This window comes from Tauraco erythrolophus, chromosome 7, assembly GCF_009769465.1.
Source record: "Tauraco erythrolophus isolate bTauEry1 chromosome 7, bTauEry1.pri, whole genome shotgun sequence".
In the NCBI taxonomy this organism is placed as follows: Eukaryota; Metazoa; Chordata; class Aves; order Musophagiformes; family Musophagidae; genus Tauraco; species Tauraco erythrolophus.
The window spans coordinates 51,116,315-51,143,556 of NC_141471.1; the positions used below are offsets into that span (position 1 = coordinate 51,116,315).

At 41.7% G+C, this 27,242-nt stretch overlaps 1 protein-coding gene across 1 annotated transcript; it reads left to right on the forward strand.

Moving 5' to 3' along the window:
• The first annotated feature begins 3,360 nt into the window (after positions 1-3,360).
• On the forward strand, positions 3,361-25,333 carry CRTAP (cartilage associated protein). Its single transcript, XM_086615172.1, has 7 exons — positions 3,361-3,801; positions 7,560-7,709; positions 8,314-8,485; positions 10,876-11,004; positions 12,565-12,710; positions 15,128-15,211; positions 25,274-25,333. The coding sequence occupies exons 1-7, from the start codon at positions 3,361-3,363 to the stop codon at positions 25,331-25,333; spliced, it is 1,182 nt and encodes a 393-aa protein (XP_086471298.1).
• The last annotated feature ends 1,909 nt before the right edge of the window (positions 25,334-27,242 follow it).

The window sequence follows — 27,242 nt, forward strand, 5'->3', positions numbered from 1 at the left end:
GAGACGCATCCTCTCGATCTCTTAGGATGGCTTGGTATTTTGCCAACCGGCTTGGAGAAATCCAGCAGTGTCCTTTATCGTTTAGGGTGGCCATCACTGTGTGAGGGACCAATACACTTATAGGTTGTCCCAGAGTGAGCTTTAGGGCTTCTTGGATTAGCAAAGCTGTAGCAGCCACAGCCCGCAAGCATGCAGGCCGTCCCTTGCTTACTTCACCTGTTTGTTTGGAAAAGGATGCTGCCGGTCTTTTCCAGCTTCCCAAGATTTGGGTGAAAACTCCCAAGGCCACACGTTGTCATTCATTGTGATGTCAGGGAAGATTTGATATGATCCCAAGGGTGAGATTAAGACACAAACAAGGTCAAACACCATATACCTGAAACAGCTTTCATGATCAGAAGTAAAAAATAATAGCAATAGGATAGAGTAGAAGAAAAAGGCAGAAATCAAGCAAGCATTTGAGATAGAGTTGCAAGCAAAGTCACCACCTTGCATCCGCTGCGTCCCAGGGGTCCCAAGTTTTCAGTGTTCCAGTGGTGGGCAATCATACACGCACCTGGGCTTTGTCTCAACAGTCCTTTTAACCCTGCAGTTTCTGATTGCTTCCACGGAAACAATCTTTTTCCACAGCTCAGTCTCTCACACAGGCAATCTTTGAGACAAATGTTCCACAGTCCAGTCTCTCACATTCATGCACAGCCAGTTAGAAACATTTCATCATATCAGGTAGCCCTAAGGCCCTTCTTTGTCCTGTTCCTCTTCCCAGTGCTCCTCTCCCTCCTTTTCCTTCCCTACTTCCTCTCCTCCATCCTCTGGAAACTCCCCTATCCAGAATAGCTGCTGCGAAAAGAGAAGCCTGCCATTTTATTCTAGCATGTTCCTTCTTTTTTTTCTTTTCCTCCCTGTAAGGGAGGAAAAAAAAATTATAAGCAATTTCAATTCATTGTGAAAAGGACATTCCTCCTGCAACTTTTTTCTTATATCCTATATTTTTCTTATAGACTATTTATAGCCTATATATCTTATAGCCTATTTTTTTCTTATAACCTATATTTTCTTATATCCCAATAAACAACAGATTAAACATCTTTGAGTTAGCCTTCTCTTCTGGATTTAAGTCTGTCCACTTTCTTGCCACCCCACACAACCTTTCCTAAAATGCTGATGGGCTCTCAGCAGGTTCTTGTCGGACCTCATACAATTTAGACAGATTTCTAGGTTTAGGGACCCCACAAAGGACTCTGTATCATGTCAGTTGTTGATATAGTTTTAATTGCGCCAGGTCTGTTTTCTTATTTGAATCCTGTCCAGGGTCTTCCTCGAAGGGCAAATATTCATCAGGGTATTATTCTCTCCTGTTTCATCTCTCTCCTTCCTCTTTGGCCTTTTCTAGTACTATGCTTTTCTCTTCATCTGTAAAAAAAAGAGATTTAGTAAAGCTTGCCTATCTCCCCAATGAAGGCTGTAAGTAAGCATAATAGAAGGCTGTAAGTAAGCATAATAGTCTCTAAAAGTTGATATGCTCCCTCCGGATTTTCCCTATAGGATTTCACCAACTGCTTCCAATTAAATAAATCTGAGGCAGGAAACAGGATGTGTAGGAACACAGGATTACCTTGGGGTCCTAATGCCTGCCTCAGAGGGGCCTGGCTTACAGGTCTAGTGTTTCCTTTCATTCTCCTTGAGATGGGGCTAAAACTCTCATCTCCCATCTGTCCCCTTTCCATTGCTTGATTTTCTTGATTCTCTTCCTTTTTGACATCATAGGGTGGTGGGGAAGAGGGAATCAATAATTGTACATCTTCTCGCTCCTCTCCTCCACAACATAAAACTTGCTGATTTGTCCCTTTTCTTTCAAGGCACGGCATTATCAATTCATTCCCTAATTTACATTGCTTTTCTACATCTGGTTTTCTAGATAATGACATAAAAGCATCAACGTATGGCACTTCATCCCATTTCCCAAGTCGCCGACAAAACAACATCAATTGCAAGAGAGCATTAAATTGGAAAGACCCATTTTCTGGCCACTCTTCACCATCACCTACTTGATTGTTTGGCCACCATTAATTACAATCTGTCTTCATTTTCTCTTTAGTCATTGCATCTCCCCCAAATTTCTTCCCATTTTTCCAAATACAACCCAAGGGGCTACATGGTGGAATCATAGATCGATCTGACCCTGTCCCTCCTTTTTCCACTAAGTGTGCACTTGGCTCTGATCTTAGTCAATTATGGTCATCTTTTCCCCCATTACCAAGCGTCTACGTGCGACTTCATCTTCTGCACAAGAAATAAAATTCTTTACTCACCACTTCAAAAGATTCGCCCCACTTTCACCCTCACACAACTATCTCTCGAAGCGTTGCACCTTTGAGTCTCTCACGGCAGTCCCGCCTGGGTCGCCAAAACATCCTCCTCAAAACTAGGATTCTTTCAGCCGGTGGGCAAAAAGCCAATCTTCACCCGGAGCAGAGATATTTATTCATTATCTATCTGCGCAGAGGTGGGTGCTAGATGGTAAAGTCACAAACCTAGCACCCCGAGGTGCTTAAAACAATGCTGTTGATACAGACAGCCACAATTACCTAGGCATGAGTTAGAACATTTCTACTGGTAATCATTCTACTTCAACCTCTTCTGATTGACACAAGTTTTCTTTGCAATTAAAGGTATAAACATGCAGAAAATCATTCTGCATGCTCCGGGGCAGAGGGTCTTCTTAAAGGAGGCAGGTAGCTTCAGCAAGTGGGGTGTGTTTTTTCTTCTGAAAATAAGGCAAGTTAAGCTAAAGGACGGGAATTTTGCAGCTAGTGAAACATTTCCATGGCCAAATTACTACGATCCTGGTAAGAGAGGATGAGCCTCCTCCTTTCTCAAGTTTCCATGCTTAGCCCGCTCTTTCTGACCTGCCTTGATCATCAGTCTGGTCATCTGGTGACATAGCTTACATCAAAAGGAAAGGAGAAAGCGCTCTCTGGGAAAGGGGCCGAGGCAAAATAAAAGGATGTCCTCGGGCGATCTCCCATCTCTGTAGGAACCGGGGCCGTCCCTGCTCAGCTTCTGAGGTCGGATACCTTAAGGTTGGCCTAACCACATCAGTGCGCCCTTAGCCCGGCTGCCCCGGCGCCGGGACCGACACTGGGACCGGGACCGGGATCGGTCCCGCTCTCCCCACCACCCTCTTACCCACACCAACGCACCCCCTCCCCGCCGCGGATACCCAACGCCTCACCCCGCCCCCCGACCCGACACCTCCTCCGACTCCTCCCCCGGCCCGTCCCGGCCCGTCCCGGCCCCGCCGCCCCCCTTTTCCCGTAGCGGCGACGTGGTGGCCGGGTGGCGGCCGAAAGCGCGGCCATGTGGCTGGCGCTGGCGGCGCTGCTGGCGGCGGCGGGGGCTCAGTACGAGCGCTACAGCTTCCGTAGCTTCCCGCGGGACGAGCTCATGCCGCTGGAGTCCGCGTACCGCTATGGCCTGGACCAGTACAGCACCGAGAACTGGCCCGAGAGCGTCAACTACCTGGAGGTCAGCATGCGGCTCTACCGGCTGCTGCGCGACAGCGAGGCCTTCTGTCACCGCAACTGCAGCGCCGCCGGGCAGCCCCCCGCCCCCGCCGCCGCCGCCGGGGGAGCGCTGGCCGAGCTGCGCCTCCTGTCCGGGGTGCTGCGGCGGGCCCAGTGCCTGCGGCGCTGCAAGCAGGGGCTGCCCGCCTTCCGCCAGGCACAGCCTGGCCGCGACCTGCTCGAAGAGTTCCAGCGCCGAGAGCCCTACAAGTACCTGCAGTTCGCCTACTTCAAGGTGAGGCCGACCCTTCGTCCCTCCTCTGCTTTCCCGTCTCTCTGCCCTCCCCTGCCACTGCTGCCCCACCAGCCTCGGCTCCCCAAAGTCTCGCCTGGTGCTGTGTCGCTCTCCAGCCAAGCCAAGCAAAGCCAAGCCATGCCATGCCACGCCATGCCATGCCAAGCCACGCCATGCCATGCCATGCCAAGCCATGCCAAGCCATGCCAGGCCAGGCCAAGCCAAGCCACGCCATGCCATGCCAAGCCATGCCAAGCCATGCCAGGCCATGCCAGGCCAGGCCAAGCCACGCCATGCCATGCCAAGCCATGCCAAGCCATGCCAGGCCAGGCCAGGCCAGGCCAGGCCAGGCCAAGCCAAGCGTGCCTGTCAGTGTCGTGGTGGAGGAGGACAATGTGGTGTGTCCCTGCACAACCTTGATGGGTGCAGGTGCCCTATGCGCCCAGCGTGGGAAGTGTCCCGTCGTGCCAGCCTCCCACCTGCCTCTTGCAGCACGTTGCTATGGGATGTAGCCTAGTTCCCTATCGCCTCCTCCGCACCACTTCAGCTGCCAGTTGGTGTCTGCCCCACCTCCATTTCTCCCCCTCCATGGTCTGGCTCCCCAGTTCCTGCCCTCCCACGCTCCCCACCCTGCACTTCAACATCTCCCTGGCAAGTCTGTCAGACTCTCTTCGTGTAACCCACACTGGGACTACCATGTGCCTTGTCTTTCCCCCTGCTTGCCCACGTAGTACCGTCCAGCTTACTCTTCACCAGTTTTTCCACAACTCATCCAGCACGTCCCCTCGATTAGCCTCTGCAGTTCTTCCCAAACCCCCAGCCACTGGACCCTGCCTCCTTCTCCTGTAGTTGTGCTCTTCCTGCCTCTGTCCCTCTCATCTTTCTGGCCATCTTACTTGCTTCTTTCTAACCTTCTCTGAAACCTTTTTCAGACCTTCATGTCACCACTCTACTATTGCAAGTGTTCTTCGCTGCTTTCCTCCAGCGTGTCCATCTTCCTCACTTGCTCTCTTCTGATCCAGTTCTTTCACGTGCAGCAGCCCCCAGCCTGTGACTCACAGGTAGCCTGATAACCTGTACAACTCCAATTTTGTTACAGCTATGGGAAGGAATAAAGCAAAAACTGACTGCTGAAGTGCGACACTAATGCTGGCCCTGGAATGGTGTTTACTTTTTGCTCTTGGATCAGCCAAGACTGGGACACCTCTTTTAACAGATTTTATCCCGTTTTTCTAGCTTCCGGTCATTGTTCTGTCCAGGATCTAGCTGACCATTTTCTCCCTCTCCCTCTGTCATCTTCACCTTCTGTTCTCTAAATCAAGATCCGTCCTTCATGGCATCCCCTCATATACTGCAGTTACTTGCATTTCAAATAAATGAGACATCTGTGGGGGAAGAAAACAAGGTGAACCCTTTGGTTAGATTGTTTTCTCTCTTAGGATCCCCTCCCAGTATATCCCAGTACATGTTAGATAGGGTTGTATGCTTGTGCATTGTTTTTTGAGATTGCTGCTTGAAAGCACACATCTTCTTAACTCTTGCTGTGCCTTCTTTGTAGGAGTGCTATTTTCTCATGAAAATATTCAATGGTTTCCCCAAATGACACAAACAGAAGCAAGGAAATGTGTTCTCATAAAGCAGGAACAGTATCCACATGCACAGTATTGCATTGGCATAATTTTGTGCATTTAAAGCCATCTGTAAGACCGTAGAGAAGAACTTACCTTTTTACATTAAAGCCTCTGCACACACAAAACAGAAAGTATCAAAACAGGAGACATTTCTTTTGAAGAACAGAGTGGGCAGGCACTCCTCGCATTCTCAAAGCCGTATACGGATGCCAAAATGACATCACCACGAACGTTTCCATTTCTTTTCTGTCTGTCTTTAACTGTTCATTCCCCCACTGTGGTACATACAAAGTTTGCAGTGTATGGATCAGAGCAAAAATCATTCCTACTTATCCTTTCTGATACATTTAAGTACCTGACAGGTAGGAATGTGAGAGGGAAATTGCAGAAACCCCTCCCTCTCCCTTTAAACTATTTTTCAATCACATTTGCAGTAGGTTTGTGCGGTGGAGGTTGGTGGTTTTGCCTTTAGTGTCAGTTGTTTATATTGTCTTTCCTATTAGATTGTAGTCCAGCTCTGAGCTCCTGTCACCCACTTGGGCAGTTCTGAATGGCCTTCTAGAGCTAAAAACTGCTACGTACAAACGACTTTTTCCTGGCTGGTAGTTTTCTGGAGAAAGGAATGTCACTTCCCCTACTCCCCTCCCTGCCAACAACATTTCTAATATAGGAAGAAGGCAGAGGGAAACGCTTTATGTAGTTTTTTAGAGTGACCCTATGTTTATTCAGGTGGGTTCAAAAGTGAAATTTTGCCACGTCTTAGATCTTGGGAGTAGATGTTTCTGTGCTGCTGCTTGCTCCTCTGGAGGGAGCTTTCTTGCCGAGTTCACTTAGGAATGTGTTTCCACAAAACTTTTTATTTTTTATTATTTTTTATTTTGTGGTGAAAGTTGAAACCAAGAGTGAATTCTGGACTGAGCAAAAATGCCTACTAACAAACAGGGTTAAAGCATAAAGCACAAAAGAAACCAGGCATTTGTCGAAAGTGCAGCTGAGATTTCCCTTTGTGTTTAGCACTGTCTGGGCTGGCTAGAAGCACATCATTTTTGGACAGCCAGGAAGGGCAGCTGGCGGAGCTCCAACGCTGGGACGCTTCTAGCAGCACAGCAGCAAGAGCTCATGTTTGTCGTCTCACAAGCTTTTTTCTGCAATTAAAGGGTACTTTTTATGGATGCAAGTAGAAGAGTGCGTGTGCATACGTGCTTGTGATTCTTGCTCGTAGATTTATATGTACACTTCCCTCAGCTGTTTCAGAAGGAAGGCGCAACTCTGTGTCACCTACACATCAGTACGCTGAACGGGTTGATGCAGATCTTGGCTTATGTGGGAAAAGGTGTAATAATTCACAAATACTTAAGACTTTCACTTTCTCTCACTCATCCTAAATATTTGTGTCTATATACTATATAGTTTATAGAAATATGTATATATAGATAAAAAAATATAAATGCATGCACACGAAAGTACATACGTATTTGGCACATGCCGTTGTAATTGAGGAATATATACTTCGCAAAGTATCTCTAACGGGGTTTAAAATTAGTTTCAAAATGGGTACAGAAAATCACGTAGTATATTAGGACACAATTACAGAGCAAGTCCCTGCTGTTTGCTCCAACTTTGTAATGCCATCAGGAAAATACGTTATTGTAACATTGTCTTCAGTGCTGCTAGGCAAATAAGTGACATAAACACCATGTAAACCTGTCAGTGATGACTCCTGCCCAGTATCCATAGGCTAGCATGAGTAATTGCTCTGAGATTAATCCCACACAGGAGCAACAGTATATATACTCTTGTGCCTTGTCAGCTTTATGAACAGGGGAGGGAGAAGGGAAAAAAACTCATCTTTTTGACTTACAGTCATCATCTATGCTATTTGCAATGATATTAGACTTTTAAAATTTAAAAAAAATGTTTCTAGTGATGCAGCTAGTAGTAAAACTGAGAATAATTGTATCAGTTTTACTGTACCATTGTATCTGCTGAAACTGCGGTTTCAGTAGAAGTAAGTTTGGGAATATAGAGGCTACAGGAAAGTTCATTGACAAAAACTGGAAACTTTGAACTGTTCTTTTTCCAGTTAACCTTTTTTCCCCCTTTCCTCCTCTCCCCATCCCTGTTTAGGCTAATAATCTTCCAAAAGCTATTGCAGCAGCTCACACATTTCTTCTGAAGCACCCAGATGATGAAATGATGCAAAGAAATATGGCCTACTATAAGACCATACCTGATGCTGAGGAGCATATTAAAGACTTGGAGACAAAGCCTTATGAGGTATGCTTTTTATTCAGAATCTGGTCTTTTGGAACTATTCTATTACTCCTCTTATTGTGTGAGATTCAAGGATCTCATTTGCTTACGTGTTCTTAGTTCTTACTCTCCTTCCCCCTTGCTGTCTTTCTCCATTGTCTCTGTTCTGCCTTCTTGATGCATTCAGTAATTCTCACTTCTTGTGGTTTTCACTCTTCCTTAAGTCACAGTAAATCGTATACAGTGGCATATCTGAAAGCTACTACATCCAAATCACTATTGGAGCTAAGCAGGTGCACGAGCGCTGTAGCAGCACAACTTAAAATAACCTGGACATTTGGTGTTAAGACTCCACTGAAGATCTCTATCAAACCCTGTGCTTTAGACTAACACTATTCCCTCTGTCCAGCAGGCTTTTCTGTTGATCTGAAAGGGAATTATATACTCTACTACCTAGGAAATACCTGGTAAAATCCATTAGTCATCTCTATTTGTTGTCCTCATATTGCTTGGATAACAGCTAATACAGTAATCCAGAAATGCAGAGGCAGCATTTAGTGTATTTGAATTTATACACAGCTTTCCATACATCAGTTACTGTTGGTTTTCATTCCCGTTGCTTTTTCAGAATCTCTTTGTCAGGGCTGTCAGGGCATACAACGGTGACAATTGGAGAACGTCAATCTCAGACATGGAACTGGCTCTTCCTGATTTCTTCAAAGCCTACGATGACTGTATAGCAGCCTGCGAAGGCTCTCGAGAGATCAAAGATTTTAAAGACTTCTATCTCTCCATAGCAGGTGAGTGGTTAGGAAATAGTAAGGAAAAATGTCCCAAAAGTCCATTTCAGTTTATCCGCAGGATTGGCTACCGAAGTCCTGTTCCTCACTTTGCAGTGTGAAATGTGTGTGGTGGCTGCTGCTCAGTTTGGGCCAATATGAGTTTATTAAATTCACTTGAATTTAATGCTTGAATTCTGGTTTACTTTTTTCTTCTTTTCAGTAACATAGATGAGGTCTGTCAGCAAATCATAACAGGGAATTCTCATATTAACATGGAAGTTGTGTATCAGAATAAAACGGATGTGTAAGTACTGACAACTGCTCCATCCAGCTAGCAATAGTTATCCAGACAGGTCTCTTGACCATCATTTCAATATCAATTTGGCTGCTTTTGAGGCTCGGTGGTTAGCCTGCCTTCAAAATCTACTGTGTGGTTTGTGTATCACTGGTCATACATACCTCCTTCCTCACAAATATGACAAGTTTTCATTGCCTATTCTTCATCTTTCCTACAGCAGAGTTTTGCTTGCAGGTAAGATTTCATCTTTAGTATGTAGCTTAAAAAAAAAAAAATTATTGCTTTGCAAAGAAAAAGAGATACCACCTTTTTGATTGCTGTCAAAATGGTGCATACACATTTCCTATACTCTTTGGTAGCAAAAGAAACAAGTAATTTCTCCAGTACTCTGGGGTCAGTGTTGTTGACAATATTTATGTAGAGAATGCCTGCATCTTTTCTCAACAAACTTAAAAACCTGAAAATTGCAGCAGAATCTCTTAAGTTGCCAGAAGGAAAACCAGCCCAACTTTCTGTCCTGAAGCCATCAGATATGTTGGTGAGGGGAAACTTTTTTGAAACATGTTGATATGTAAATGTAAAGTACAAGAGCAGATCTTGTAACTTGGACAGCAGATGAGGAGTGGAGGTCGAATCACAGGCAGTGAAGCAAGAAACACAGGCTTTCTTCCCCAGTGGGTCAGAGCCCTGACATCAGGATAATCCCCAAGCCGCTGTGAAGAGCACAGTGTCTGTGCTAAGCTGTGATTGGCACTTGCTGTCATCCTTCCTCTTACCCCTTGGAAGGAAAGGACAATTACAGCAGTAATGGTGAGAAGGAAAGGTAGGAGTTACAGCATGATGTCATCACAGCCATGTGCCAGCATTTCAAGTATTTTGTTCTCGAGATAATTTACTTGCACTGCCTGGGCTGAACTATACTCTTGCTCCAGGGAGATATATCCTGCCTCCAAGATTTTCACTGCAGAAAAGCAGGTGTAGCAAAAAATGTTAACCAGAAGTATTTGGTGGTTGCACTAGGTACGTATTATCCCTAAGCCATGAGTTATATTTGGAAGCCAGCTGTCCTCATTGCATGGGATCGCTTCACTGCGGAACTTGCGTCTCTGGCTTTAAGTGCTGGCTGGAATTGAACACTACTGTGTCTGGACACTCCACTGCTCTTGTAAAAGATGAGTCTGGTAATTTCATTTCGCTGATTGTTTTTAGTTAGCTTCGGCATTCTTCAGGTTAGGAGTCATCAGGGACAAAAACGGGGGAAGGGGCCTTTGCTGTTCTTTTGCCTTGGTCAGAGACTGCTGCACGAGCTTAGATAACTTGCTTTCACCTGCCAAATGTGACTAACTGGGAAACTAAGGTTTTAAAATATTTTTGTTAGGTGGTGTTGTCTAATGTTATCTATCCTGAGAACGCTTGTAATTCTTTGACGGAACGTTTTCTAGGAATGTATTTTCTTGAAGACAAGATCACCTCTAGTCCTATTCCATTGTACCAAGCTTTTGTAGACCAAGCAAGATTGTGAACTTAAAAACATTCTGGCTGAAAGTTATTCTGTAGCGAGCAGCATGTTTGTGTCTGTCTTGTCTCTTAGAACATACAAACTGCTGGCACAAAACGCAGCCATCCCTGGAGGTTTATTTTGCAATCACTTGCAGTATTTCTCTGTGACACAGTTGTACTCAGCAGTATATGGACCTTATTCATGCAATAATTTAAGGAAATTACAAAGGATCTCAATTTTTTTTTTTTAAAAAAGCACTGTTAAATTCACAGTTAGGAGCTGATGTTACTCCCCAACACTTTATATAAAACCTACAGCCACAGACTGCCTGTAGGTGTCAGTGAAGCCTAACTGCTTAGTTCTCTGCCATTGCTGCTTTGATACGTTTCAAGTCCAGGCCACGTTGATTTTTACAGAAGGGCTGAGTACCAGTACTTGAGATGTTTCATATGGAGTTGTCGATGCTCAGTACTTCTAAGCAGCAAGATCCAGATGCACAGGACCCAGGAGGGCATTATAAGGCCAAATTTTAATGGGTAGCTAATGGAGGGGTTGTAACAATTCACTGTGTGCTATCCATATCCTCTGCTGTTGTTTTCTTCCTTCTAGATCATTATATTGAAGTCCTGGCATGCAAAGTGCAGTGTGAGAGTAATCTGACACCCATTATAGGAGGCTTTGTTGTCGAGAAATTTGTGGCCACCATGTACCATTACTTGCAGTTTGCTTATTATAAATGTAAGTAGTGATTTAATGTGCTTAAATAACATTGGAATGATGTGGGGCAGTTTCCATTCATAATCTTTTCCCTCTGGTAATAATGCTTTAGAGTGTAAATAGAATGAAAAATCCAGAATCTGCATTTTAATCTGTTCTGGAACAGAAAGTCTGAGCTGCCTGGTATCTTTTTCTTCCTGTCTAACTGTTTAACAGACATGGGAGATAAACATTATGTGTAGAGCCTGGGCTCATAAAGTTGTCCATGACAAAATAAATTGCTGAATGTAAGTCTCATAAGGGCTAGATTTTGCCCAGGGCAGATGGCTCTGTTTTAAGTTATGCATGGTTGTGACTGGTCTCCACCTGGGTCTTGAAAAAATGAGATAGTTACAGAGTAAGTGTGATCTGATCAGTCACTGCCCTTCGTTCTTTATATGATACCTACTGCCAACACAAGTTGCTTACACTTTTCAGAGTTTCATGTAAATGATAAATGTTCATCATATGTAGTTTAGATGTTTAAATGAAACACCAACTCTTCTGCCCTTTTGAAGAAACTCATAACATGTTAGGGTAAACAGTGTCAGCTACTTCCTATACCTTGGAACACGTGCAATGACACAGACCCATTTTGTACACCTGTGTACAAAAACCACATGATTTGTGTCAAAAAGCCGTGGTGGTCAAGCTCTCAGGCCTATGTGGTTGTTAAGCAGTTGAATGCATAGCTCTGACAAGAAGTTTTTTCTTAAACTTCTAACTCATTCAGTCAGAGAGAATAAAGATTGTGACTTCAAGGCAACACATTTAACACACTACCTTTTATTCTATTGAGTAAATACTAGATTTTCAATTTACTATTCAGAATTTCTTCCACAGACAAACCTACAGAGTATTCATACCATTCACTTTTTTTCCTAGTGGATTCTTACAACCCTGTTAGAGTAGGGCACACAGGGCTAAAAGGGTTTTAAAGAAAGAGGGGACTGCTTAACAGAAATTGTAGTGTTCTGGTGCTCACTGATTGCACATTTGATAGGTAAACAATTCACTGAATTTTGTGGTTTCTTGAGGAACTGCTTGCACTGTAAAAAACACATGTATCCCTTATAGCTACTCCTGCAGGCTCCAGCATCAAAGGGAGGACACATGCAGCCATGTAGCATCAAGCCATTAATGATTTTTGCTTGTGTTGTTTGACTACGTGTTTGACACATTGACTCTTCCCTCTTTGTCAATTCTAGTACAAAGAAGTGAGGAGTTTTTATTTAATTTTTTGTTTGTTTTTTTTTAATAAATGCCCCAATGGTACTGAGATGCCTGGAAGGGACATTTGGTTAAGATTTTTGTAGAAAACCATCAGAGGTAAGTCCCTGTTTTTAGATCATGGCCTTACCTGTTTCAGAATAGAAAAATAGCATATATCTTTCTGGGAAGCAATTTATTTTTTTTTCTGTGCAGCTGGTAGGGAAGTATAAAATGGGTCCTGTTTCCAATTGAGTTTTTCAGGGCTTAGATAATAGTAGAAACTTGTTCATTTACCTTATCTAGATGTTTTTTTGTGTGTTTATTAATTAGTGAATGACATGAAGAATGCAGCTTCTTGTGCTGCTAGTTACCTTCTGTTTGACCAGAAAGATGAAGTAATGAAACAGAACATGGTATATTATCAGTACCACAAAGACAAATGGGGACTTAAAGAAGAGGATTTTCAGCCCAGATCGGTATGTGAGTTACTTAAAATGCCTTCTAGACACATTCGGACATTTCCTCGAACAAATTGGGTCAGAGGTTGTGAAAATGGGGGTTATCTATTGGTTCTGGAGTTAAACACATACTGTTTTATTAAAACTGTATAGAAAGTTTTGCACAGAGATGTACTATGCAGTGTAGTTATAGTTCTTCCCTTTGTGTTGAAATACACTACAATAGGATATAATATGATGTGATGATGAGTAAATTCACGCTGGTACTTGTCTGTCAGTTGTGTACATTTATATCTTTATCTACTTCAACAAATAAAGCAGCTTGCCCCTGAAATCTCTTGATGAAAAGATCATTACAGCGACATTCAGGCTTTTGTCAATCACTTATTATTTGCTAACATGTAGTTGCTCACCTGCTTGTTATTTCAGCTTCTGTGCATTGGAATGTGTCCAGATACAATAACCCCATCTAAACTAACTTTCCACTTACTCACTTACTCCATTTAGAATGTTGTTGGGTGGATGAGGATGGAAAAAGATGCACGGCTATATTGCACCTAATTATCTGAGTTAGAATACTTGCTGCAAAGAACCCACAGTAAATGTCAGTCCATCCAGCAATGATTGTCCTCTAGCTTTGAAAAATTACTCTAAAAATGGGTTTCTATGCTGTTCTTAAATTTCCATGTCCAGGGAAGTTTTGTATATAAAAGCATGTTTGCTGTGTTTCTGGAGTCCTGCCGCCTGGACTGTGACAATCAGATTGGATTTTCCATCATTTCTTTTTACCAGGATTGATGTCATGCAGCTGAATTAACTGCTTTGTGACACCTGAGTGACTCCTTAGGGACCAGTGGTATGTGCTGTACAAGTAGTTAGTCATTAGCAGCACGTGTTCCACAAATTAAATTTAGTGAAGAGTCATTCACGTTAACCTAGCTGAAGCAAGAGTGGGCACCCCACAGGGTAACGTTCCAGTTGCCTTTCCCATGTTGCTTCTTTAGACACTTCAGTCACCAAAACCTGCACTGGCCCAAAGGCATTATCTCTTGATTCTTCATGCTGTGTTAAGCTCAGTACTTACACGTAGTGCTTAAGTGACTGGCTTTATCTGTAGCAATGCTGCAGAGCAATTCATGTATGCACCTTATAGGTTGCACTGATTTGCTAATTATGTTTTCCTCCCTCTCAGGCCAGCCAGCTCAAGTCAAAAATGCCACTCTATTTGAGTTAAGTGTTTTTCAGTTGTGGACAGCTGTTGTGTTATGTGAAACACGCCTTATCCGCACACTGGCAACCTGGGCCTGCCGTGCAGGGCCAGCTGAGACAGACGACAGCGAAATTCTGTTTGGTTCTTTTGGGCAGCAGCAGTGAGTTTGAGCTCAGGGGAGAAAGGGACCGCTCCTTTGTCACTGCTTTTTGGGAACAGAACTGTGCTTCATAGCCATATTGGAGACAGTGTTTGATGGTGGTGGGAGCGAGGGGTAGCAACAGTGTAAAACTGCAAGCCACAGACAGATTTGGCATACATGTGCAGAGAGGACAGAACAAGGACCCTACACATTAACTCTGAATGTTTCATTGATAACTTCTCAGGAGCTGAGGACTACAGATAATTTTATTTTTAAATATAAAATATTAAATGCACGCAACTGTATTTTCTTGTACTTTGATCCATGTAACTGTGAACAGAAGTTGCTTGCTGTCAGAATCACTTGCCATGAAAACCGTAATGCCTCTGGTTTATTTTCACAAAGTGGTAATGGGATGATAGCAGCATTTGGCTCTGGCACTAAGCTTTAGATGGTCCTGTGAAAGAGGAAGTCTCCTGTTTTCCTCCCCAAAAAGAGTTAAACAGGATAATCTAAATAGCTTACTGTTGGTATTCACAAATATGAGAGTAGGTGACTGAGCTAAGCTGTGCTGTCCAGGCAAACAGCCGGGGAAGCGAGCAGGGACAGGTGGGTGACCGTGCAGAATTTCTCTATCCCAGACTCAGGCCGGGATGGTGAGTCATTATCATGCAAAATAGCTTAGTGTCTCTTTTTCCCAGAACTGCCTGCAGCCGTACACCAGCACACAGGGAGACTGAGGCTTTCTCTCGTCCAAAGCCCGCTGGAATGCAGGCACAGGCTGCTGCTCAGTTCTGGCAGTCTCATTCCTTATTCTCAGACTTGCCAATGCTTTGAAACATGAGAAAGAGGAAAGTGCTTTGTTCTCGCACCGATGGAGCCTGTGCTCAGAAAGATCCACAGAAGACATTGGATACGCTGCTTGCTGTTCTGCTGTTTCTTTTCTCAAATGTTACAACCCTCTCTGGGATCTGCCTTTTACTAAGTCTGGGTCTGACTTCACTGTAATCGTTTCAGGTGCGATATGATGACACTCCCCTGTCTTGCTACCCTAAAGTAACATAGAAATTTTGGTTTTGACAGGAGGCGATTCGATACCACAACATCACCACACTCCAGTTGGAAATGTATGAATTCGCAAAGGAACATCTGATGGATGATGATGAGGTGAGTTTTCTAGAAAGGAAATTGTGGTCAAAAAACCAGCAATCACAGTAAAGTGAAGATCATACATAGATGGAATTCCAGGATTTAGCTAATATGGGAAAATCTTGTAACTGTGACCAATTTATCATAAATTTTTCTTTTGTAAATGGAATATAAGAAACAAACCCAAAGAACATAACGTACTATTAAAAAAAAATACGAACAGTATCAACACAAAGGTAAATATAATGCACTGAGCCCACAAAAAAAAAGAAAATCCACTTTGCAAGATATAACACCAGGGGGCAGAGAAGTAGTATATATGTATATTTTTTCTGAAATCTTTAAATTAGATTTAAAATCCTTATAATTTTTTCCAGAAGTAACCACCTAAATTGTAATTTTTGTCAAAAGGAAGTCTTGTTATCTGTTATGTTTTTCTGCACAGTAACATTTTAGTCACCCAGTCTTGCTTCTTAAATGGTTGGAATTCATGGCCAAATAACGTATAATGACTGCTATTAGACTGGAAATATGTAAAGTGGCTTTTATTTGTGCAAGAAAAGTGGTTAAATTGTTGAAAGGGCATTTCTTTGTCTCCCACAGCTGAAATTAAAGTATAAATCATGGGGGCTTTGGATTGTCTTTTGTTTTGCTTTGTTTTCGGAATCTTTTATTTAAAAAAATCTCCAAATGATGGACTAGTTCGTTGCTGACATTGGCAAAGAGCTACGTTCAGTTATGGCATGGGGCAGGGTACTTGTAATGAGCACTGCTGAGGTCTTTTTCAGTTAGAAGAGAGAGTTAAAAAATGAAATCACCTTTGCAATTTTTAAGTTATCCAGCACATAGGGAGAGGTAATATTTTATAGTGGAGAAATAATAACATATCTGTGCTGCCTTCAGTATGGTAGTGGCCTGAAAACAACTCTATATGTAAAATTCCATTGCAAGGTTACCAGACTTTAGGAAGACTTTCCATTGTAATAAAACTCTGTGAAAAGACAGTTTAATAAGCTTGTTATAAGGTTAAGCTTAGATGAGGACCAGTCTTTATGAATTTTCATCAGTGTGACATACTTGAGCACTTTTTTATATTCCCTTGTTGGTTTGTGCTTTGCCCATAATGTTTTCTTATGTTATGCATAAACTTAATTTGTAATTTTTTTCTTTTTTCATATCTGCTGCTTCAAAACACAGGGAGGAGTAATTAAGGGAGGGAAGAAGCAGTCTGTTGTGAGGGCTTTCCCCATACATTGTTACAAGAAGGGATTATAGAACCAGTCTTCAGCCTCAAGCACTGTATATAGAATAAACACATGTTCATTTGCTGACATTCATTCCTGTAGCCTGTTTCACCGGTGCAGTTATAGATAACCTTGCAATCTGCAGGAGGGAAGTACAGTGGAAATGTCAATTAAACTTCTAGGGAAGTGTCAAGGAAGTCACATTACACTGGATTGTATGTTTGGGTTAAACAACCAAAATGACTGGTCATGTCACAGATATCCCTACCCTACGCTCTTACTGTACTAGGAAAGTTATTGTTCATCTCTCCTGGGGAAAAGCTGAAGGGCTTCTGTGCCCTCCCTTACTAGGGCTGAAGAACTCGGGAGGGATGGAGGCCATCCATGCCTATGGTTTGGCATTGGCTTTTGGTAGTGAACTCATAAATCCCTGGCTACTAGGACTTGTCTTTGGCTGCAGGAGCCTTCCAGGGAGTCCAGACAGAGCAGGAATAGCACACAGGTAAAATTGCTACCTTATAGTTTCTGCTATATGGGCAGGAGCTGATAGTGTAAGTGGAATTTTTTTTTAATATTTCTCCTGGCACAGATAGAAAAGTTTATTCCATAGGAATGCTGAAATCTGATGAAAAACACAGATAAGGTGTTACAGTAAAAGCTTTATTAAAAATTGTTAAGGATGGAGGCAATTTAGTGCGTTCTGTTTATTTAAACCATGTGCTTCTTAGGCCATAGGCCATAGCTTTTGTGAGTTTCTGTGGTCCATGTTTGCTGTCTGCGAAGTTGCTTGTGGGCCAACAAGCCCATAAAATAATCTGCAGCAAAACCAAATAATTCTCTTTCCTTGAGTGAAGCAAAAGGATTGATGTGGCAAAAGGATGTCCTCCTATGTGAATATGTCATTATTCCCAAGTAGAGAATCTCACTTTATTCAGATTTTTCAGTGCTCCTGTATCCCAGATCATCCATGTGTCTTTTTAAATCCCATTAGCAAAGCGAGTGAGAACATGTGGCTTCTTCCAATAATACATTGCAGTAATTGCAGAGGCTGGAACATGCAGTAATGATTTTTGCATATGTCGCTACAAGAAATACTGTCCTGTTCGTGTTACTTTATTAATGTTTTTCCACAAGGAAATGAAAAACTCTAGTTCAAACATTTAACATGGTAGAGGTGACAGAGAATATTAGCGCCAACTAGCTACAAATTACTTTTTCTTATGAGTAATTATTATTAAATATCCTCACAGTTTTCCACAGTGAAGTTAAAAGAACATTACACGGTGTTGTCATCTTACTTGGCCATGGATAGTCAAGCTTTTTGATTTCTTTTCAGATTTGTAGTGCATAAAAGCTATAATAGATACAACTCCTAGTATCGCACAGATTTTAATAGCGAACTGAAATGCCATTAAAAGCCAGATACTCAGCTAATGTAGATACTCAGCACTATACTAATTGTAGGAGATGTGTTTCTGGCCCATAAAATCAGTGTTCTTAAGGAATAGGTTTTTTTCAGGGATAGCTTCTTAGCTGTTCTAAATTATATAAGAACCACAGTTATTTGGCTGGGATGATCCTACAATGTGATTTTTCTTTCAGTACTTAATCAGTAGGTGAAAAGCTGTTGGCAGCTTTGACCCACTTTTTTGGCATCTTGTTCTTTTTATTTGTATATAATGTGTGTGTCCATTTTTGTATAGTAGCTGAAATTTGAATGCTCCATTCCTAAGAGTGATGCAAAGGGGAATTAAGTGTTGAACTAATGTGACTGGTGGAAAGAGAACGTATGGAATAGCATCAAAGCATGAGGGCCCAGTGGACTACTGATAGCAAATAATAATCTGAATTCAGCCTAATTTTCTGTTCAGGAATTGCTAACAATGTATTTTCAGCTTTATTAACTCACTTTTTGCATATATTAAAATGATTTATACAAGCATGCTGGTAGTGGCAAGTTGTAAACGCAGACCTGTAAACCTTGCCCTGCCCATGACCTCAGACCAACACGGCTGCAATAGCACTGCTGCGCCGAGAAGAGCTGGTGGCAGCTCTTTCAGAGAGAGCTGGCTGCTAATTGACGTTTTTTTGTGGTCCCTGTTCAACATATACTTCTTTAAAGAAAAAAGAAAATATTTTTCATCGTCATTTCCTAGTGGAGATACTACCTGTGTGGCTGGCTTTCCAGAAGCTTCCCATAGCTTCACATATCTTTTGGATATCTGTCTTGGTCAAAAGTGTTCCTCCTTCCATTTAAACCAGCTGCCATGGGAAGTTGCAAGGAGGGTAGGGCTTAAATGGCAGGATGTCCCCAGGTTGCAGGTACTGACATCAGGAGGAATTTTTACCTGCCCAGGTTTTCTTAAGCTTCTGCGCGCAGCATAAAGCAGACAAGAGTGCATAAACAGAGCTCAGAAACAAAGCCACTAGAAGGCTTCTGTTTTCAGTGCTATGGGAGCAATGTTGAAGTTGCTCTGAAGCTGGGTTGACTCATGTTTTATAGGCGTTATAAAAAAGTTAAGAGGAAAGCACATTTATTGGATTACTGTAAAAGACATTTGTAATAACTGCAGTGTACTGCAATCTCCTATAGTATACGGGAAGAGAACAGTTACATGTCCAGAATATATCATTAAGAAATGAAATGGAAAAATATTTGAGAAAAGAAGTTAACACACATGTAAAGAACAACTAAGCTCTTTTAATATTAAAAAAAAAAACAAACCAACACCTAAAAGCATGTGACAGTGGGTCATACTGTGGGCGAAGTATCTGAAAAATAAACAAGTTGAGGGTCAAATAATTTTTCTGCACAAAGAATTGAAGGATTTTTTTTCCCCTGCTAGAATGTGAGGAATGTCCAGCCTGGTCTGTACTGCTCGTGGAGGATCTGGGAGGGCTTTGAGGTGGTTACAGTGAACTCGCGTGTTCTAACTGAAGGTTAGATCAAGGAACTTCTTCGTGGTCAAAGGCTGAATAAACCTTTCAGGCTGAGCCACTCATTGACACATGCCTTACTGTTATGCCAAAATAATGTTATTTTGCCCCCCTCCCCTCAAATGTTGCTGGCCAGTGGGCTGTGTGTGGTGTGCACTTGCAGGCTCTAAACAGGCCTGCAAAGCATGTATCCTCCACAGTTGGCTATATCAAACCTTTGTCTTCTCTCTTGCAAGATGGTTATTTGTCCTTGAACGAAATCTTCTGTTTTTCATGAGTCTTAACTCCCTCTCACTACTCCCATTACACCCAATACATAAGGGAATCAAATCTGTTACTCTCACTGTTGAACAAGTTTGCAGTCATTAAGATCTTTGAACTTTAGGAAAATCTGAATTTTTGCTGTGAAGGACAGCCGGGGGATGTTTTGTGGGATAAATATTTTCCTTCTGGGTCATAGATGATAGGGAAACAAAGATCCAGCCAATTCTTCTTGCTCTGTGTATTGTCTCTTTAGGCTCAGTTTGTTGGATGAGTTAGAATAAAGGCTGTTTCTTACTCATTCACTGATAATCACACATGAAAACATGTCCATAATAATATTTTTCAGTTGATCTTAATTCATTCTAGGACACTGTTATTTTAATATTCTCTGTTACTTCCCTGAAGAACAGGCTATCCCACTGCAGTGCATACGGAATCCTTATAGAAAAGGCCATCGGCAGATCTGTGTGGAAAGTATGGGTTATTGCAAGCAAGCTATTTTTTCCCAGAACTTTTCCAGTCCACACTGAGAAAGGACAGAACAGATTGTAGGTGGAGGCGAGGACCCATGAATGACTAATGTTTGCTATGCAGAAGGCAATGCTTAGTCTTAGCAACCAAAGGCGAAGCGTCTGGGTCTGTCAGCGAGCAGTACAACTGCTACTGGTTACTACTATTTTTAAATGCTGCTGTCGAAAGAAGAGTTGGTGCTGGACCATCAGTCTCAAGTGGGCCATAACTGAGCCGTGTATTGGTAGCTTTTCCTCTTTGCAGTTTATTTTAATAGCTGACTAGGAGTCTCCAAAGTACAGATGTTTCTTCTAAGAGGCTGTGTTTTGTGTGTGTGAATGCAGCATTTAATATTGCATAAGGAAGGGCCAGCAACAATCCCTGGCCCAATGTGTACCTTGGTCTTGGACGCTCAGGTTGCGGTAATAAGTGAGCAGTTCTGCATTTTTCTCCTTTTTAGGACTTATTTTTGCAAGTACTCTAGCTTTGCTTATAGTTGTGCACCGATCTCACTAGCCTGGCTTGGCTTATTTAGACTTGACCAAGAACTCTGTTTTATTTTTTATTATAATCCACCTACTCGTCTACCCTCTGTAAAGCCTTCTTTGTAGCACTGTGGTACAAAACTTGTTCTTTCTGTTTGTGCCTCTGTTCAGTTGTTAATCTAAGCCAAGGGTGCTCAGTCTGTGTATCTGACAGATAATTAGAGGCTCCAGTTGATCAGATCAGCTTCTCTGTTTCTTCCTACCACTCACACCAATCTGGGAGTGTTCCCCTGCTGCTGTTCAATATCATGCCTCCCATATTTCAGGCTATACCTGCCCTATCTTTTCCCATACATCCTTGCTGTCACTCCCGCTTTCCACTGACTGTCCCTGGGTTGGGAGAGGGAAGAGGTTTGGTAGCAGAGAGAGAGGTCATGGAACTAGATGATCTTTAAGGTCCCTTTCAACCCAAACCGATCTATGATTCTGTGGGGTGCCAAAAGAGCTGTTGTACCTGACCTCTGGTCCAAACCAGGAGTCAGTGACTGTGGACTGAAGGCCAGCTTGCTAAGGAGGACGTGCTTCTCCGCAGCTGACCAAGCAGCTCGCGTGTGCGTGCTTTCCAGTTATTGGCTGCCTAACCATCAGGCATGTACTGGTCTGGCAGCAAACTCTTCTCCTCCTCAAGCTTAGTCAGCCTTCACATACTGATTTACTAGCTACCAGCCAGACAGCTACATCACACTTTGGGCCGTATATTGCTCAACTCTGATTTACATCAGCGCTATGTCTGAGCAGCATATTTATGTAGCCGGCATTAGAGCTGGGTGGCTGTTGTCCTCTCTAGTAGCTGGCAGCAGAAAGAATTAGGAGTTTGCAGCTGACTTTGCATGTCAAATTTGCTGTCCTTATTAAGGTAGGTAGGAGCCAAAAAGCGTACCAGATCACAGGAAGAACTCTGTTGTGCTGAGTGCTTAAATTGTATCAGAGAAACATTTTCAGACTCCAGGTCTGCCGGTCAGCGTGAAGTTATTCAATATCAGTGGGCAGGAGGCTTTTTGCCCGGAATGAACACCTGTGAAATATTTGCTGACTTCAGTCATGCAAAATGCCTGATGCGGTGTCAAGTGAGTGCTAATGGGGCAAGGACAGTGATCGATCTGGTCACAGCTGCTAGTGTGACAATGCCATGAGCTCTTCTGACATAGCATTGTCACCTTTTCATCACACTGCCAATCACAGTATGGACAACTTGCAAATATTTTACATTCTGACTGTGAAGGCACGGGCAAAAATATTTTAACTACGAGTTTTGTTTGTCGTTAACTGTAACCCAGAAATTTGTGCCTTTTCAAAAATTACCAACATCCAGGCAATTATTCCTTTGCGTTACAGCATATTTTTTGTATATGTATTGTTTTGGCAACTGTTTTTATATTTTTGCCATATTTTAGCCTCTCTTACTCCCCAGTACTTCTCAGTAGACCACAAAAGGTTTGTCATACCTTCCTGTGGAGATCAATTTCAGGCACTGGAGATTTCAGATTTCAGTCAAATTTGTTTCAAATATTGTTGCTTTTAAACATCATTTTCCATTTAAAACTTGGGCTTCGTACGTGTTTCTGCATTTGAAAATGTAACAGAAGGAAAAAAAAAAGATTCCTGTCTGGATCTTCTGTGTCTTCTGAAATATCCTACCTTACTGATGAGTGTGACAATAATATGAATTGATTTAAGTTCCTACATGGTTGAGTTACTGAAGGTACAATCTTGAAATCCCCATGCCTTCCTGATACTTAATTTTGGATTATCCAGTCAGATGTTTGTGCCTTTTACTCTTCCTCTCAGGCTCTTACCTTTTGAGGGTTGTCTTTGCAGGTAGACCAAGGAGAGAATTCCTTTTTAATATCTGTTATTCTTTCATTAAACTAGGATCTTGAGGTGTAAAAGAATCAGTCTGAATTTCATATGGGATCCCTGTAGTAGACACCTGTACCCCACATCTTGTAACTGTGTTCAGAGTTAACAGGACCTGCCTGTCCGTAGTCCTTCAAGAGGCACCCAGATGCTTATTCCCACAGTTTTAGGAGCTGCGCTAGAAAACTTGACCTGAAGTCCTCTGTGCCTCTGTTTCTGTATCTCTCAAGTGCTTCCATAGTGACTCTTGGACCTAGTGGCTGTTTTCTTCATGTGCATTTGAGAAGTGGTATTGGATTCGTCCCATGATCGGGCTCCTTAGGCAATCAACATACTTCTAACAAAGGAAAACGTGCAGAAATGTTGAATTCCTATTTTCCAATTGCCAGACTTCCTGCAACCAGGAAGACAAGTATGGAATATGAAAGTGATGGCATTTTTTCTTATGTTTTTGTTGAATTGGATACTTAGATGTTTTGAACAAATTCAAAGCAAAATAAATTCTCATCCTTCAGAACTTGCTAAAACCACTTCATAGATGCAAAAACTCAAGTCTTTTAAGATGGAACTGTGAAGCAGGGAACAAGAGCAGCAGTTATTTCAGCCAGCTTTCCTCCTGCTTTTATTTTTGTTTGCTTGGTTCTCATTATTTATTTCCTTGCCAATCACACTTCTGAAAAATGTGATGTTAATGTTTTTAATCACCATATCCATAATACTATTGTTGTATTGAAAATAGACAAAAATTCTCTATTTCCTCTTATTATTTTCACTGACAGAGATTTTAATGCCCTTGCCTCATTAGAATAGAAAACTGCAAAATTTTGAGTCTCAAACTGCATGTGTCTGGAAGGTGCTGTCTTCCTAAGGAATACTGTTGTAGACAAAAATGTGCTTAAATTTAATTAGGATTGTAAAATACCGCTTGCAATGTTCATCAGTCAGACTCAGAAGCCTAATACAGTTCACAAAGACTTGGAATGGGGGTGAAGGGAAGAGGGAGAATGCGCATCCAACAAGGATGACTTGCTTTCAACATAACTGTTATAAATTGTCATTATTTTAAACATGAGAGTGAGTAAGAGCTGATCAGATTTTCCAGCAGAATATTCTTCTATCGGAAAGTGACAATTTGTTTTGGAAAAAAACTAAATGATATCTTTTTATAAGATAGGTTTATGTCAAGAAAGGAAGGACAGGAAAGTTTAAAAAAATGCAATTAAATTAAAACAGTTTAACAGAACATTGTAGTTATTAGAATAAAAAGTTGGAAGTGTAACATTGAGCATCCACATAGCTCTTACAGCTCGGTATTTGAGTTGTATCAAAAAGTGAAAATATGCACAGGCATTTCCACGGGGTCTCCCATCTCAGGCAGTGTTGTTTCTGAACAGTGCATGGAAGGCAAACCAGCAAATACTAGTATTTCTGAGGGTGCCAGCAGATGGGCTGCTACAGTCATAGAAACATAGAATGGTTTGGGTTGGAAGAGACCTTAAAGATCATCTAGTTCCAGCTCCCCTGCCATGGGCAGGGACACCTTCCCCTAGATCAGGTTGCTCAAAGCCTAATCCAATCTGACCTTGAACACTTCCAGGAACGGGGCATCCACAACTTCTCTGAGCAACCTGTTCCAATGTTTCACTACCCTCAGAGTGAAGAATTTCTTCCTCAGATGTAATCTAAATCTACCCTCTTTCAGTTTAAAGCCATTGCCCCTTATCCTACCACTACGCATTCTTTCAAAAACTACCTCTCCAGCTTTCTTGTAGGCCCCCTTTATTTTTTTTCGGTCAATCTTGAGTAATCTGAGTCTGAAATGCTGCTGCACATTTGCTGTTAGCTACTTCATTTTCACGACTGAAGGTGTTACCTTGGACTGAAAGTGATTAAAACAGGTTTTAGCTCAGTTACTGTGGCTTGGTTGATAAGGCAGTAAATTCTAGCTGGTGGGGCTGTATCATCCCCAAGTATACAGGCTTGACTGCAGGAAGACATTTGACTATGGTATATGACATATAACTACATCAGGAATAGTTTAAGTAAAGAAGGTTAGATTGTTCTGTTATGTTGGTACTCTGTATTAGCAGAGTGGAGCTTGTAAATACGGTATTTTCTGGTCTGAATCTAAACCCAACATACGTGTTTTCAATATGGAAAACATTCCACTATCTCTGGTTCTTTACATTTTTGCTGCATTGAAGCATGGCATGTGAAGATCTGTGGTTGAAAATGGAGAAAGTGTGTGTTGAAGGGTGTGACAGAGGACATAAACAGTTGGAGCAGACAGATGCAAAGTCAAAGTTACAGTTTTACAAAACACTTTCGCTTTGAATTTTGAAGCTTTCTAAAATTCTTTGCTGTTTTATGGTATTTTAACAATTTCCTAATTTAACAGGTGCTTTAAACATTTATGCCTCTACTTTCTAAGTTCGAGGATTTCATTGTCTATTTAAATACTTGAAAAAGTATAGGAGGATTTACTGTGAAGTGTAACATTTCCTTCTTTTAAGGTCTGTATGTCACTGCAAGTACTTGTGCTACCCCTGTGTGGGCTGTTTACTTGCATTTTATAGGCTTGTTGTGCTAGCTTCGGTATGAAGGGTGTTAAAAAATACTTAGACACCTATTATTAGTTTACATTTTGATTAAAATGGTTAAAATTTTCCACGAATTTCGCAGTACAGAGTTAACTTGTTTCTGTTAAATTTAATCATTTCTAGGGTGAAGTTATGGAATTCCTTGATGAGCTGTTAGAAGTAGAGGAAAAGAAGGAATCCTGAGGAGTGAAATCACCACAAAGTATTTTACGAAAAGTGAAGACTCACCATTCTTCCTTACTATTGTTTTTGGTCACCTGTAGTTCCAGTTAGATATACCTCAAAGCTGCTCCTTTAAACTCCACCGTACGTCACAAGATCCACTCCTGAAAGATCACTTCCATGCTGCACTGACTCCTCCGTCAGCATGGCTTTTCACTGTGCGTTTACAGAATTGGTGCATAAGGGTTTTCCTCTTGAGTTTTCTTTCCTTTACCCAAACACAACAAAGCAGACTGACTGTATTTTCTGGGCTAACACTAAGGTTCCTCGTTTCAGTGTTGTTCTACTAAGTTATAACAGTACACCTAAATTGTGAAGAACTGTTGTCAGATTATGAACAGCGGAAGACATAACAGTTCCTCTAGACTTTCTGACCTGTGTATTGTGTTATTTATATATGTCTTTTTCTGTGATCATGAGTAAAGTGATACTGAATCCCAGTGCACCTGAAAGATATTAAGATGCCTTTAAAAACCTGAAATAAGAAGACTAACGAAGCATAACTAGTGATCTTGTAAAAATTGCTTAAAGAATTCTGTAAGCAGTGGTGATCTTTCTTAAAAACTAAATGGAATTCCATGATGTGAAACTGAGGTCACTTAGAATTGAATAATAAATAATTCCTTCTTCCTACCAATTCTTATTCTTTCTGTTGAAACATCTTGTGGCTCCTGTGTAAGGTGCGGCCAATCTTGTATAAAATAATGATAGTTGATATATTTAATATTCTCTTCTGTAGAAAACAGTTTATTTTTTTCTGTCTTGTGGCAAAACATGATCTACACTATCTTGCCGAGTTGTGGCTGCTGTAGCTGCTGTATGCTGTAGGGGTATAGTGTGTATACTGTTGAGTGTCTACAGAGAACAAGAAAGGGAATCCACAGGATCATGTTTAAGCGTCCTCTGGCCTATGACAGCAATGAGACGTTTTAGAATGTTTAAGCTGTGTATAACAGATGTTTGGAAGATCAGATTGGTTTTTTTTAGCTTCTAATATAAATCACAACTAATTTGCTGAAGTTGATGGGCAGACCATTTTCTTCTCAAAATGAGTATCTATCAAGAGCCTTTTAACTTTAGGAGATTTACCCAGTCCCATTTGTGGTAACGAGAGCAGAATCTGGCTTGCTGTATGCCTTGAGCGTACCAGAGGGCATATCGGATTTCCTTACCCTTTTTGTTTCACACAATATTAGCACTCCATTTATTATGATTTTATGGAAGAAGTTAACTTTGCTTTTAAAGCTTTCAGGCAGTTGATTGAAAACCATCACTTGCTTCCCAAGGAAATGCACGTATTGTAATACTCAGCCAGGATAGCTTCTCCAGTTTGTCCCTAGTTGTCTCTTGCTGGAGGTGTGTGTATGCTCAAGGGAGAGGATACTGCTCTGGAGGCCTCTTTGTCCTTCTGCTTTCCAACTCTCTTAGGACAACTCTAGATTTCTTCCTCAAGAACTGCACTCTTGATATTATGATCATATACCCAAATGAATTCATCTTTGATACTCTAGCTTTCTGATCCAGAAATCTCACCATTAAAGGGCATGGAGTTTGTTGGGGGTGGATGGATCTATCTACGTTGCCTTCATTTTACAAGATGTTTTTCTTATTACCATTTTTTTTTTCTTTATTACCTTTTTTTTTTTTTTATTACCAACTTTTTTCTTATTACCATTTACCAAACTGACTCAGAAGCTCTGCCGAGCACCAACTGTTATCTGGCTATTTGTTTCTGTGGTGCCCTAGCTCTTGTGTGCTCTCTGTAGGTACTGCAATGCAAAACCTTGAAGACTTCCAAAAGAGGTGCCTGTAATTCAAGTTCCTGGGCCTGGGGTTTTCCGTAACGACACATCTTGTGTGGAAATAACAT

Excerpts from the sequence above, each read along its gene's own strand:
- CRTAP (XM_086615172.1), top strand. The coding sequence starts at position 3,361 with ATGTGGCTGGCGCTGGCGGCGCTGCTGGCGGCGGCGGGGGCTCAGTAC. Across the intron at positions 8,486-10,875 it reads CTTCTATCTCTCCATAGCAG|ATCATTATATTGAAGTCCTG; the intron begins GTGAGTGGTTAG and ends TCTTCCTTCTAG. Across the intron at positions 12,711-15,127 it reads AGGATTTTCAGCCCAGATCG|GAGGCGATTCGATACCACAA; the intron begins GTATGTGAGTTA and ends TGGTTTTGACAG.